The sequence below is a fragment of the Sebastes umbrosus genome, chromosome 17, assembly GCF_015220745.1.
Source record: "Sebastes umbrosus isolate fSebUmb1 chromosome 17, fSebUmb1.pri, whole genome shotgun sequence".
Lineage (NCBI taxonomy): Eukaryota > Metazoa > Chordata > Actinopteri > Perciformes > Sebastidae > Sebastes > Sebastes umbrosus.
Genome location: NC_051285.1, coordinates 18295567 through 18309527, shown reverse-complemented (window position 1 = coordinate 18309527; position 13961 = coordinate 18295567). Strand labels below are relative to the sequence as shown.

Here is a 13961-nt window from a genome sequence, read left to right as displayed (position 1 = left end):
CAACTCAACTACAATAACAGTTCTCATTTATCTTTCGCTACAAAACTTTGTCATATGGTTATTTGAAGCATAGACATAAGGGATCCGTTGATTTCCACATTAAAGATATGCATGCTCAGCCAACAGGAGTGTTTTATTTTTAACAAGGAAACCCTTTTATTTTAGGTCTTGAGCAGCACCTGCTGTTTCCGTATCTAACAATTTCATGCATGGATACTGAACACTCAGCTTACCTCATACCTAACCCTAAAATAATTATTTTTTGAGTTGGCGTTCATCTTCATTATATGAATAATTTATCACATATCATTTATCTTACAATGTTGTTTTTTAAATAATTTATTCAAGACTTTAGACTGCATCATGTCAAACATAATCAGAACAAATCACACACACAAACACTTCCATCCCTGTGTACCAACCACCAAACACTGGACCTAATAACTAACTCTAAAGAAGTGAGGATTTAACCAAAGTCTTTAAAAATATCCTCCCTGGCATCTAACCGGTTCTCACAAGGATAAAAGTACAAGAAAACACAAATCTACACACACACACACACACTTGAGGAGAACAGCAGCATACATTTAAAATATCAATAGAACAGCTAAATGTATACAGGCTTGCTCTCCACAATGTCCATAGCAGTGTGCATTTGTGTGTAGAGGCTGCTCATGTGATGAGGGGTAAAATCTTTTGAGTACTGATGATGTCTCCGAGCTTCTGTTTTATTTTCACAAAGAGACGCTTAAACTCCAGACCGTCACCCTGGAAACACAGAGACACACGTCAACATCTCCCTGAAGAAAACTTGCACTCACACAATAAACTAAATATTCTTTTAGATCTACATGTTAGGTGATTAACGTCTTTTTTCTATGATTTCGAAGCAGATTTATGCACATTTCTTCGCGATGGACATCAGGCAAAATGATATCCTCGGGAAGTCAAAGTCACACTGAATATATAAATATGTGAATCATGTCTGTATGTTCAGATTTGACTGAGCTATGACTCTGAGAATGTGTGATTTTTTACGCAAATTGCAGCAATCTGCAATAAGGGTTTTAAAGTACTTAATTGCCTCCTTGAGCTGTGTGTGTGTTTGAAAACCTTGTGCTTAAGATGCATACTAATACCACATGATGAGGGGCTGGGGGTATAATGGAAATTAACTTAAAGAAAATATACTTGTTACATCCCTGCACTGCTGATGTTTTATTAACAGGATGTTGCTGCTTCTTCCATTGTTTTCCTTTTTGTCTTAGTGGTAATAACCCTTTTGTTTCAACTTTAATGTGGTAATATATTGTTCATGTTAGAAATAATACATATACCATTTTGAAATGCTAAAACTCACCTTAGACAGTCTGAAGTCCAGTAGCACTCTCTGATTCATCTCTAGCAGGTGGACTTTGAAGATGAGTTTGTTATTGCGTTTGTCCAGTGTGCTCACCGTCACCTAAAAGGAAAAGAGAGGTTTGTGAAACTCTAGTGCATTATGGTCTATAGCAGCCGGAGGAGGCTTGTGTGGTGCCGGAGGTGTTTTTTTGTACCCATCAAAGACTGTATTTAAAGGGACTGTTTGTAACTTTTTAAGCGTATAAATGTACCGGGGCGGGACACATGCGCGCTCGCCTATGTGCGCTCGCGTGTGGCTGAAGTCTCTCCTCCTCTGCCTGCTTGCCTTCACTCAGACAGCGCGCGCGTTCTCGCTCAGCTCGCTCCACCTCTAGACGTGAACGCGCGCTCACTACACACTGCAGAAGAGTTAGTTTAGCTCTGAGAATATCTAGTGAATGTACAGTGGATGTTTGTGCAGAAATAACTGCTGCAGCTCCTCCAGACCAACAGAGGTTTCCCATGTCTTGTGAAGCAGTGGGGCTCCGCAGTGAGAAACGTTATCGTCTCCGACCGGGTGCCGCTGTTTTCCTGTTCACTCCGGCTGAGGTCGGGAGGCGGTAACGTTACTCGCTGCGAAGCCCCGCTGCTTCAGAGCCCCAGCATCGACGATGAAGCAGGAAAAGCCAACACTAGGATCAGCAGTGATTCATGGAGAGACCTTCGTCTGGTCAGCTAACATTACTGCCAAGCAGCTGAAATATAGAGTGATATCGTGGTTTTGGCTGACGTGTGTCGCCTCACTGTTTTGAGCGATGCTCGTTCAGGTATATTTAGAGCGCGCAAGCACGAGCCCGATACTGACTTTCATTGACTTAACGGCCACAGGTGTCGCTGTTAACAAGCATTTCTGAAAGTTACAAATAGTTCCTTTAATCTCTGTAAATTTTTGAATCCCGTATACTTGAGCACAGATTTACCTGTTTGGTGCAGGTGAGTTTGAAGCAGAGTGACAGGCCATCACAGGCGTCTTTCAGCGAAGATAAGGACACGTCAGCATTCGCAGTGGTGAAGAAACGAGTCATTCTCCGCACCAATCTCTGCCACTGCGACTGCACACAGAAAGTAAGAATAAGCATTTTAAAAGGTAGGATTTCATAAAACATATTTGTGTGGAAAAACAGGACAAAATCAAAAAATCATGGCAACTGTTCTGTAAAACAGACTCTGAGACCATGTTGCTGAAAATTCCCACACGTTGTGAGATATATTTTATAAAGAAATCACAAATTGATGTAGCACTGAGTACGTGAATTACCTGACTGGCTCCCGGTGTGCCCAGTAGCTGACTACCCAGCAACATGTGCTCCGGCTTGGTCGGCTGAGAGAAGCTGACTTGGCCTTCACTTTGGCTGATTTTCAACATGGCTTCCCAGCAGCCGCCTGCTGCAAAATCAGGCTGAGAGCTGGAAAACTGCATCCTGTCATCACTACGGAGGGAAGAACATGGTATTAACATTACAGGCACCAAAAGAAAGACACCTTTGAGTTGAAATGAGAAAGACACACAGCTCTGACCTGTTGGCCCGGGATATGAGTCCCACATCTGATCGAAGCAGTTTGTTTCCTCCTGAGCCCAGAGGTGGCTGCTTTACACCTGCAGAGAGACACAGAAAGACATCAGTCCGGTGAACATTAACTTTAAAGTTGAACTGATTCTATTATATTGATATGGAGACTTGCTCTGAGTAAACCAGCGGTCTTTCTGTATGTCTGCGATGATTATGCGTGCATCTGGACTGGCCAGCAGTAATTTGGACAACAAACCTGAAGAGAGAAGTTAAATGTTAATTAAATAAAGCTTGGTTAATATTAATGGACTATATTAAAAACGTAGTATTTAACCTTAAAAAATGTGCGACTTACTAAGAGGCATCGGTTGTATTTTCTTCCAAGGAGGTAGGTATGTTTTCTTTTGAAGCCAGTCTGAATACTCCTGACAGCTCTCAGTTGGCTGGTCCCACGGCAACTCTGAAAAAGAGGCACACAAAGACAGTGACGAAATATTTCCACACATCTACTGCAGGACGTTACATTTTCTCCATACATGTAGAAAGCTCAGATCACTGTATAAATTTGTGGAATATCGTCAGTGTTGTCAGGTGTACGATACCTGTTGTATTTTAATAAGAATTCAGCCTTTTGTGCGATGTACACTAACTTCTAAATACCTGAATGTACAATTCGTTTTAAACTAGGGCTGAATAACGGCGTAATTATGCGTTAACGCAAATCATTTTAAAGCCACTAATTTCTTTAACGCATCAACGCAACTTGCATTTTTAGGTTTAAACGGTCAGTTTTCAAAGCCAGAGTGAAGATACTGCATCATATGATAACTATAAAACCTAAGGAATCTACTGGTTACCATGTCATGCAACCATGTCATGCTAACTTGTCGCAAAGGAGGCTACCTAACACTCCAACTTACGCTAAATTTTGGCGAGGAAAAATCTGGCATGGTCATTTCCAAAGGGGTCCTTGACTTCTGACCTTCAAGACTAGGTGAATGAAAATGGTTTCTGTGCTAGCTCAGGACAGGGTCATCCAGTGGAGACCCCTACCTGGAATCACACCTTTGTTTTTTTGTATGTTCTATTGTTCTTATTTGTTCAGGGAGTTAGATCTGTTGTCTTTTTCCGCTATAGTAAACCTGCAGGAAAACTCATCTTAATGATAAAGAACAACTTAAAAGAATGGGTTTCACCCATCTCTTTTTCTCCTCATATAAATCAGGTCACAGGAGAGGAGTTGCGACTCTAATCTCAAGCAAGCTCAATTTTGAAAAAGTATCTGAATGGCGGATAATAAGGGTAGATTTATTCTAGTGAGGGGAATATAGATGGAAACCCAGTTACTTTGCTGAATGTATATGCACCCCCTGGGGGTGGTGTGTGCTTTTTCCAGAAATTATTAATATCATGATAACGGAAACAAAAGGTCTCCTGACTTGTGGGGGAGATTTAAATATACATCTACAACCAGAGTTGGACTCCTCTAGTAGAAAAACTCACAAAACGAAGTCACTACACAAGAAAGTTAACACACTCTTTAAAGAGGTTGATTTAATTGATGTATGGAGAGACCTTTTGCCCTAATAGAAGAGACTACACTCATTATTCCGCCCCCCCCATTCTCTATAAACGAAGATAGATTATTTGATAACATTTGGAAAAGATGAAGATAAAATTACCACCTGTGGAATTGGGACAATAGATTTAAGTGACCATGCACCTATACTGTATACTTAACTGTTGATTTAGACCTACGACCAGAGAATAATACATGGAAATTAAACTCAAGCCTAGTTAATGAGGCACAAATTAAAAAGGAGATCAGTCTCTACTTGGAACTTAATGACAACGGATGGGTCCTCCCCCTCCATTTTGTGGGATGCTTTGAAGGCTTTTTTTAAGAGGGAAAATCATCGCAATATCCTTGTATAAGAAGAAAACAAGAAATAAAATATTAGAGGATTTACAAAATAAGTTGAAGGAACTAGAAAGAAAACATAAATTGACACTTGTGCCGGATACTTTGGAGGAAATTAGAAACATTAGGAGTGCAAAAAACAATCTAGCTACACAAGACATCAAGAAAAATCTAATGTTCCTTAAACAGAGACACTACGGAAGTGGATCCAAATCTATGAAAGTATTGTCATGGAAACTGAAAAAGAAGATAGCAGATAATACAATTCATAAATCAGGGACCTGAGAACAAAAATAATAAAAAATAAATTAAGTGAAATTCAGGAAGCCTTTGAAGTATTCCTGAATTCCCTGGATTTGCCAACCCTAGATGAAGAACAAATTAAAATGTTGTCTGACGATATAACTGAAGGTGAATTAAAAACTGCGATTAGTAAGCTCAAATCAAGCAAGTCACCAGGATCCGATGGTATAAGGAATTCAGGGAGGAGTTAACACCTATTACACTCCCTACACTGAACTGGGTTTTAAGAGAGGCACAAACACCGCCTAGCTGGAAGGAGGCAATAATCTCTGCCATACCAAAGGAAGACAAATTGGAATGTGGGTCCTTCAGACCAATATCGGTTCTTAATGTAGATTATAGACTATTTACCTCTATCATGGCCAAGCGACTGGAAAAGTTCCTACCTAAATTGATACATAATGACCAGACAGGATTTATTCGACAACGCCAAACACAAGACAATATACGACGGACATTACAAATTATAGACCACATTCAAAAGAATAAAATTAAAGTCGTAGTGATAAGCGTGGATGCTGAAAAGGCGTTCGATTCTGTAAATTGGAACTTTCTTTATCGAATCCTACATAGATTTGGTCTGCATGACACAATTATTGAGACTATACAGGCACTATATAATAAACCCACTGCCAGAATTAAAGTTATCCATCAAATAGCTTTACCCTGGAAAGGGGTTCAAGACAGGGGTGTGCATGGTCATCAATACTATTTGCGTTATATCTGGAACCATTAGCTCAATACATAAGACAAAATTAAGAAATAAAAGGAATTACTGTTCAGGGAACAGAACACAAATTGGCCTGCTATGCAGACCACATTTGGATTTATCTGGAGCAACCAACAAACTCTCTACCTAATTGATGCAATCATTTTAACAATATGGTCAACTATCAGGATACAAGATTAACATAGGTAAAACACAAACCGCTTACATACAACTATAGCCCACCAGGAGAAATCAGAATTAAGTACCCTTTGGCATGGCAAAGAGAACATTTAAAATATTTAGGCATCATAATACCAAAAGATCTTGTAAAACTATCAGATTGTAACTATTCACCCATAAATAAAAACAATTAAAGAGGACATAGCAAGATGGAACCTAATTCCTTTCTTAAATTTCAGCTCGAGAATTGAGTCTATTAAAATGAACATATTGCCAAGATTACTGCATCCATTTCAGACCCTTCCAATAGAGATTGACCAAAAACAGTTTAACGAATGGGACAAAATATTATCAAGGTATATATGGCAAGGTAAAAGACCTAGAATTTGTTTAAGGACATTATAATTAGTAAAAGGAAAGGGGGGGATGGGGCTTACCTTCTCTCAAAGATTATTATTGGGCAGCACAATTGAGACCAATGAGATGCTGGTGCAATCCATCATATGATGCCCAATGGAAAAACATTGAAGAGAGAATACCCTCTATCCTTATACAAGCGATCATAGCTGACAGTAACTTACAAGGCTATATAAACATTATTTGACAATCCATGGGTAAAACTGACTCTTAAAATATGGAAAACTGTTATAACAGAATATAAATTAGAGGAAGATATTGCAATCCAATGGTGCGCATATGACACAGGCTTTATTCCAATTAGATAATAGATTTAAGGTCTGGGCAGCTAAAGGCATAACTGGTCTATGCAACATCATGAAAGAAGGGACACTGTTCAGTTTTGAAATGCTTAAAGAGAAATTCTTATTAGAAAAACAGGACTTCTATCGATATCTTCAGATGCGGCATTATGTTAATAAAAAGGTGAAAAATATAACACAGCCAAGGTTGGGTTTGATAGAAATATTTAAAAAAGAATATAATTCAAATACTGTTAGAATCATTTCATGTATGTATAAAGGGCTATTGAATCTTAAAATACACTCAACGTTGTGTATTAAAACAAAATGGGAGAAGGAAGCAGAGATGATCATATCTGAGGAAGAATGGACAGCTATATGGTTATGTCAATAGAAATGTACCAGCTCACAAAATTGGAGGGAATTTAGTTGGAAAAGCCTGATAAGGTATTTTATTACAGCCTCTCGGAAATCCCACCATGATGGTAACTCCCCAGCTTGCTGGAGAAATTGTGGAAATCTGAATGCACATCATTACCATGTTTTCTGGGATTGTCCTGTTATTTAAGATTATTGGAAAAAGATTCATGATGTCTTACAAGATATTTTCAGATGTCATGTTCCCTGAGGAGTAAGACTTTATTTTTTGGACTTATGCCTCAAGAATGGTTGAAAAGAGACAAATATTTATTAAATATATTGCTGGTAGCTGGTAAAAAGGCTCTTACGACGAAGTGGTTATCACAGGAGAGCCCAACTTTAAATGCATGGATGGACATTACAATGGACATTTACAAAATGGAGAGGATAACAGCATATGTCAACCATAAACTGGAATTATTTGTGTCACGCTGGGACAACTGGGTTAACTATGTAACACCTCACAGGCCAGATTTAATTTTTACAAATCTATGATTGTACGATAATGAAAAGAAGACTCCCTAATTGTTCATACTGCAGTTTTCAATGTTTGGTTTTATGTGTATGACAAAGCTTAAAATACGGCACATTAGACAGACATGGTTGGGTGGTGTATGTATACGGGGTTTGTAAATTATTTTATGTATGTTTGTTGCAATAAAAATAGAATTAAAAAAAAAAAGAAAATGGGTTCCATGGGTACCCACGAGTCTCCCCTTTACAGACATGCCCACTTTATAATAATCACATGCAGTTTGGGGCAAGTCATAGTCAAGTCATCACACCGACAGCTGTTGTTGCCTGTTGGGCTGCAGTTTGCCATGTTATGATTTGAGTATATTTTTTATGTTATGAACAATATTTGTCATTGTTTTGTGTCGTTAATTGATTTCCAATAATAAATATATACATACATACATTTGTATAAAGCAAGCATATTTGCCCACTCCCATGTTGATAAGAGTATTAAATACTTGAGAAATCTCCCTTTAAGGTACATTTTGCACAGATAAAAAATGTTCTATTAATTTGCGATTAATCATGGACAATCATGCCATTAATTGTGATTAAATATTTAAATTGATTGACAGCCCGACAAATTTATTCAGACTTTGATTCTCACAAATCGTTGTTTTGGTCCCATGAGGTTGGCACAGGTTACCATGGTTACACGTCTCCAACTGGCAAGGAGGCTCTCAGGGAGTGACAACGTAAATTATTCATCAGTGCGTCCAAAAAGATACATACTACTGTTTATTCACACAAACGTATGTTGCACGAGAGTACACATGTAGTGCATAGTATGCTATTTTGGATGCAACCTGTGTGATCTCACCTCAGCCAGCATGGCGGTGAGGACTATCCCACAAGCCCAGATATCTGCAGGCTGAGCTTTGTACTCCGTTTGGTTGAGAAGCTCCGGAGCCACGTAAGGAAGAGTCCCACAGAGTCGACTCAGAGGACGCTCTCGTCCTCTGAAACGAAACATGGTGGCCAGGCCAAAATCTGTCAGCTTCAGGTTATCTAAAAAGGTAAAATGACAACAGCAGATGATGGTTATTATTATAAATGATAACTAACGTTATTCCTGACTTCTTGATACACATTGTATTTCCTCACCTTTATCATCCAGCAAAATGTTCTCTGGTTTTATGTCTCTGTGGGTGATTCCAGCACAGTGGAGGTATTCCTGTAAAAGTGCAACTGAGAATTTAATAACAGCAGAAACCAAAGGTCACATCAACACACAGATTCGCTTCACTCACCACAGCTGCTATCAGCTGCTGGAAAAATCTATGAGCATCTTTCTCCGCCATCCCAACATCAGGCTCTAAAATAAAAGAAGGAGAACATTTTAATAACGTGAATGATTAAACACCATCCAAATACACAGCAACATTTAAATAGACAGCATTTCAAGAAAGCAGCAGACTAATGTATCAGCATTTATTGAATATCAACCAACTATCAACCTGTCATGTCATCCACTGCCAAAACTGTATCATTTTTCCAATTGGGCTATGTAGATACATTTTTATTTGAAGAGCTAAACTCAGAGGGCCAACAAATATAAGACTATGTTTCATCCAACTGTCAAGTGTTCTTTAAATTATATTTACTAAAAAATACAAATAATAATACAAATTAGGGGAAGACTGAAAAATGTGCTGCTGGCTTGGATTGAATTAAAAGTATCACAATTACTTTCTTAAATGTATGTCCTGAAGCTTATTTTAAAGCAATTTTTTTTAAGTATTATGTCTATTTGCCACTCTAATGACATATTTTTTATGATGAATATAAATGTAAATTAAACACAGTAAAGTAAAAGTAAAAGTCTGTAATCACTGGAGAGTTTAAGTTTTAATTGTGGGTCTAAATACTGAATCCTTGTGATTCTTGGCACAACAGTTGTCACGTCTAAAGAGATGATTGATATAGTCGTACTGTATATCGGTGACTTCAATCAAACATTTTCACTATAAGCCTGTTAAAACCATTACTGGTCACACCCTCCAAGAAAAGCGGCCCCGAGTTTGCCACCTCCTGTCATCCGTCTCACCGATTCGGTCGAACAGCTCTCCTCCGGTGCAGTACTCCAGGAAGAGGTACATAGTAGTACCCTCCTTCCGATGGCCAAAAAAACGTACGATGTTGGCGTGGTTGAGCATCTACCAAAACAGTACAGAACATTTCTAGTTAAGTAACAGTTTAAAAAGGTTATAGCTATAGCTGAACAATATGTGCATATAACATGTAAATATGTGAATCATACATTGTTTATAATTGCACTGTGGATTTTTGTGCAAGTTAAAACTATTACAAAGTCATATTTGAGCTCCAAAATGAGCGTACAGTACTAAAGGTGAACGACCTACCTTATGGACGCAGACCTCCTTCTTGACATTTTCAGCACACTCTTTGGCCTGAGAGGTATCGATCACCTTCACTGCTACCGCTTCCTCTGTCTGTCTGTTCACCAGCAGCCTCACTCTGCAACCACGAACGCAAAGAGAAAAGATGGATCAGAGCACAAAGGAGGTGAAATCTGGTGAGGGGTTTTTTAAGATGCCAAAGGTGGGAAGGTTGCCAAATGTTTGCTACATATGAGACTTCAACATTATATTGTATTGAAAGGTATTCTTGTGTTAACTGGGCAAATAAGTATATTTCTCCAAAACAAAATTAATAGTAGAAGGGGAAGTGTTATGTGAGGAACACAGATTAGAGTGTCAGCAGCAGATTTACTCAACCCTTACAATAAATATGGTTGAATTTGTGGCAGAGCATCACATAAGCAGGGCCACATTGACAAGCTAAACTGTATTATTGCTGCAATACGATTCTTAGAGTTTCCTGACTGAAATGTGGGTCAGTACAATATGTGTACTAATGTGACATTTATTTCACTTATAAACAAGACAGTGAGGTAAATAAATAAATGAGTTGTGTTAGAAAATGTGCAGATGAAGAGGGGCTCGTACATTTTAGTGCATATTTATTCTGCCTTTGATGTTACAAACTGAAAGCTTGCTTTGTGTTTTCCAACTTTAAAAGTCTCCAAGAAAGTCCTGTAGTAGTGAGAAAGCTGCACAAATATGCTGCTCTAGTCTCTTGTGATTTTCTTTGGTCACCAAATGAACATTTCTTGCATTTCAACTCTGGTTCCTGTGACATAAAAAAAGGCCAGAGGATACTTACTGTATGTGTGTGAAAGCACCTGGATATGCACTGCTATGAAAAAATTTAAGTAATACACGCTGCAAATGATAATGATAAAAGAGGATTCATACATTTTTTTTTTTTTTAAAATAAGGTCAAAGAAGTGTCATTTGAAATCAGTTATCGATGTTTCCCTTTAAGGGTTTTGTGAAATTCAAAAATTATAGTTTTAAACTGTTCCTTATGTGACTCCCATACTGAAACTATTGTCCATCTGTTCTGGAAATGTACACATCCCCGTAAACTGTGGCAAGATATTTATGGTTTATCTTTGAAAATATTATCTGTGACTTTGAACTTCTACTGGAAAATGCTTTTTTCCCCCTTTTTTTTTTAAGGTTCAACACAATATATGACAGAGAGTACTTTCTAATCAATCTCATTATCATTGTTTTACATTCATAAATGTAAATTTGCAGGAGTTGAACCTCACTTTAATATTTTCAAGAAATAAATGGAACTATATATTAAGACAATAATTTCAGCAAAAAGGCTAGTAAAACAGTGAGACTGTGCTCCCATTTGATGTTTTTACTTAAGTTATGGTTTTTACTTATTTTATCAGTTTAATTGTTTATTGTATTGTTCACAGATTTAAAATAAAGTCTTAAAATAAATCAATAAAGATAAAGGAGGATTCCTACTCTCCATAGGCTCCTTCTCCCAGTGTCTGAACAAGGTCCCAGTCTTGCACAAAAGGCACAGCCATGCTAAAAACACAAACACATAGTTCTTGTCAGGCTGTCATAGGAAAGAAACACACATACAAACATATATACATTACAGGCTAATATTTACGCGTCTCTGTTATTTGATATAGTGTAACTCCAGCCAACATTTACCAGTTTATCTGTGAAACTGTTAACAGCGCTGTTAATGGCATTAACTCACATGATGCGCTAGCTAAACTAATCCAAACAGAACAAGCAAGTTGAAAAGTGAGAAGTATTTGACTCGTAGTTGAATAACTATCTTACCCTCAAAGCCTTCCTCAGCCAGCAGCGTTTTCCAAATGTCTCCTCAAAGCTTAGACAAACTTGTCTATGTGTCTGAGGTCTGAAGCAGTGACAACAGGGACTTAAGCACAAATTTGGCGCGTTGTTGTTTTAATAAAGATAACTTCCGCCATGGTCGTCAGTTCCGCTTCTTTTTCTTCTTCGTGTGTTTTGTTTGCGTGCTGCATTATCGCCCCCCTGCTGTCAAACATTTAGAAAATGTGTTTATTTTTTACATTTAATTATATCCCTCCACATAAAAGTTTCACTTTCATCTTTTAAGAATCCTACCTTTCTTGAATTTTGTAGCTCTTCACCGTTCCTCATCAAATTACAATCATAATGTATCACATTATAATAAAATATAATAAATACTCATCAATACAAATAAATCTAAAAAATGTCCCATGCCTGGACGGAGAAAGTGCTGCCCTCCTACAAGCCTACAAAACATCAGGGGACCCCGAGATGGCAGGCCATCTCATTGAATCACTATCTACAGCTCGGCGGAAAAAATGGGAGGAGACTGTAGCAGACCTGAATTTCACCCGCTCTAGCACAAAATGCTGGAGCCTCATCCGCCACCTTGGAGCTGCACAGAAACCCCCTACCCAAAGCCGACCACCTGTCACACCCAATCAAGATGTGTCCCAACTACTGACTATTGCAAAAGCAGCCCAAGACAAACACACCAGAAGATCAATTACAACTGAGGAATGTGGAAAGGCAGCAGGATATGACAACATCTCTCCAGAGTTCATGAAACATCTGGGCCCCCGAGCTCTAACCTGGCTGACCCAATTCTATACCAGGATAATACAGACAAACTCAATCCCAAAGAAATGGCGGTCAGCAAAAGTAATTGCCATACCAAAACCTGGTAAAGACCACAAACTACGAGCAAGCTACCGCCCAATCTCTCTACTCTGCGTCCCTTTCAAAATCCTGGAACACCTTATACTACAACGCATATCTCCAGGAGTAGAAGAGATTTTTTGCGTAGACCAGGCCGGTTTCCGCAAGGGCCGCAGCACAGGAGAACAAGTACTGGCCCTAACCACCTTAATTGAAAATGGTTTTGAGAGCAAATTGAAGACAGGAACAGTATTCCTCAACCTCACAGCTGCCTACGATACTGTTTGGCACAAAGGCCTCCTTCTAAAACTCACAAAAGCACTCCCTGCCTGGGCAACAGCAACAATCAAAACTCTGCTATGCCCCTGTTTGGTCCTGGTCACCCCATACACACCATGTGGACACCCAGCTCAACACAACCATGCGAATCATAAGCGGGACTATTCGTTCAACACCACTCCCCTGGCTCCTTGTCCTATCCAATATAACTCCCCCACATATCCGGCAAGTAGCATCTACTCAAAGGATGCTTCAAAAGGTCAAAGACTCTCCCCATCTACCAATCCATGCAGGACATCCTCAACCCACTCACTGCCCGTCTTCCATCTAGACGACCGATTTGGAAGAATACCCCACCAGCCGACTTCACAACCCAATCAGCTTGGGAAAAGGAATGGGAGCCCAAGGATGTCCCAAACAAACATCATGTGTCAGACCCCACCCAACAGGTTCCTGGCACCAACCTGCCAAGGATACAGTGGTCAACCCTTAATAGATTCAGGTCCGGACATGGCCCCTGCTTGGCCAGCCTTCACAAATGGGGCAGCAGCCCAAGCCCATTGTGTGCTTGTGGAGAGGTGCAAACAATGGAACATATCATACAGCATACAGCAGACCAGGAGGCAACTGCCTGGCTCGAGGACTTTGTATTCGTTAAATAAATAAAATCAAAAAAATCATAACCTTCATCTGCAAAATCAGCTAAATTTGTTTGGCAGAAAAATTTTACAAATAATACATCTGCTCCTGGATCTGAAATTAGGAGAAATAGGAGTAGCTGGAATTGCAATGCAACTGTCAAGATTTTTTTTTATTTAATGCTGCAGTGGTAACTGTATGATGGGATGAAATTGGACATAGGTGATTACTAGCTGTAGAAAAAACATTTTGATTTATTTATTCATTCATTTATTCATTTATTTAACTATTTTAATATATATCATTATTTATTTTTGTTCATTTATT

The 13961-nt window shown here is 38.8% G+C and overlaps 1 protein-coding gene across 1 annotated transcript; it reads right to left on the bottom strand.

The window, feature by feature from the left end:
• Nucleotides 1-115: 115 nt before the first annotated feature.
• chek1 (checkpoint kinase 1) lies at nt 116-12027 on the bottom strand. The gene is made up of 14 exons (XM_037748629.1): nt 11844-12027; nt 11511-11576; nt 10023-10137; nt 9707-9815; nt 8910-8974; nt 8764-8833; nt 8480-8667; nt 3268-3370; nt 3085-3168; nt 2920-2998; nt 2660-2831; nt 2322-2453; nt 1361-1462; nt 116-768 (listed from the first exon to the last, which is right to left on the bottom strand). Exons 2-14 carry the CDS (start codon nt 11573-11575, stop codon nt 673-675), a joined length of 1380 nt encoding a protein of 459 aa, XP_037604557.1. The 5' UTR covers nt 11576; nt 11844-12027; the 3' UTR covers nt 116-672.
• Between the last annotated feature and the right edge of the window lie 1934 nt (nt 12028-13961).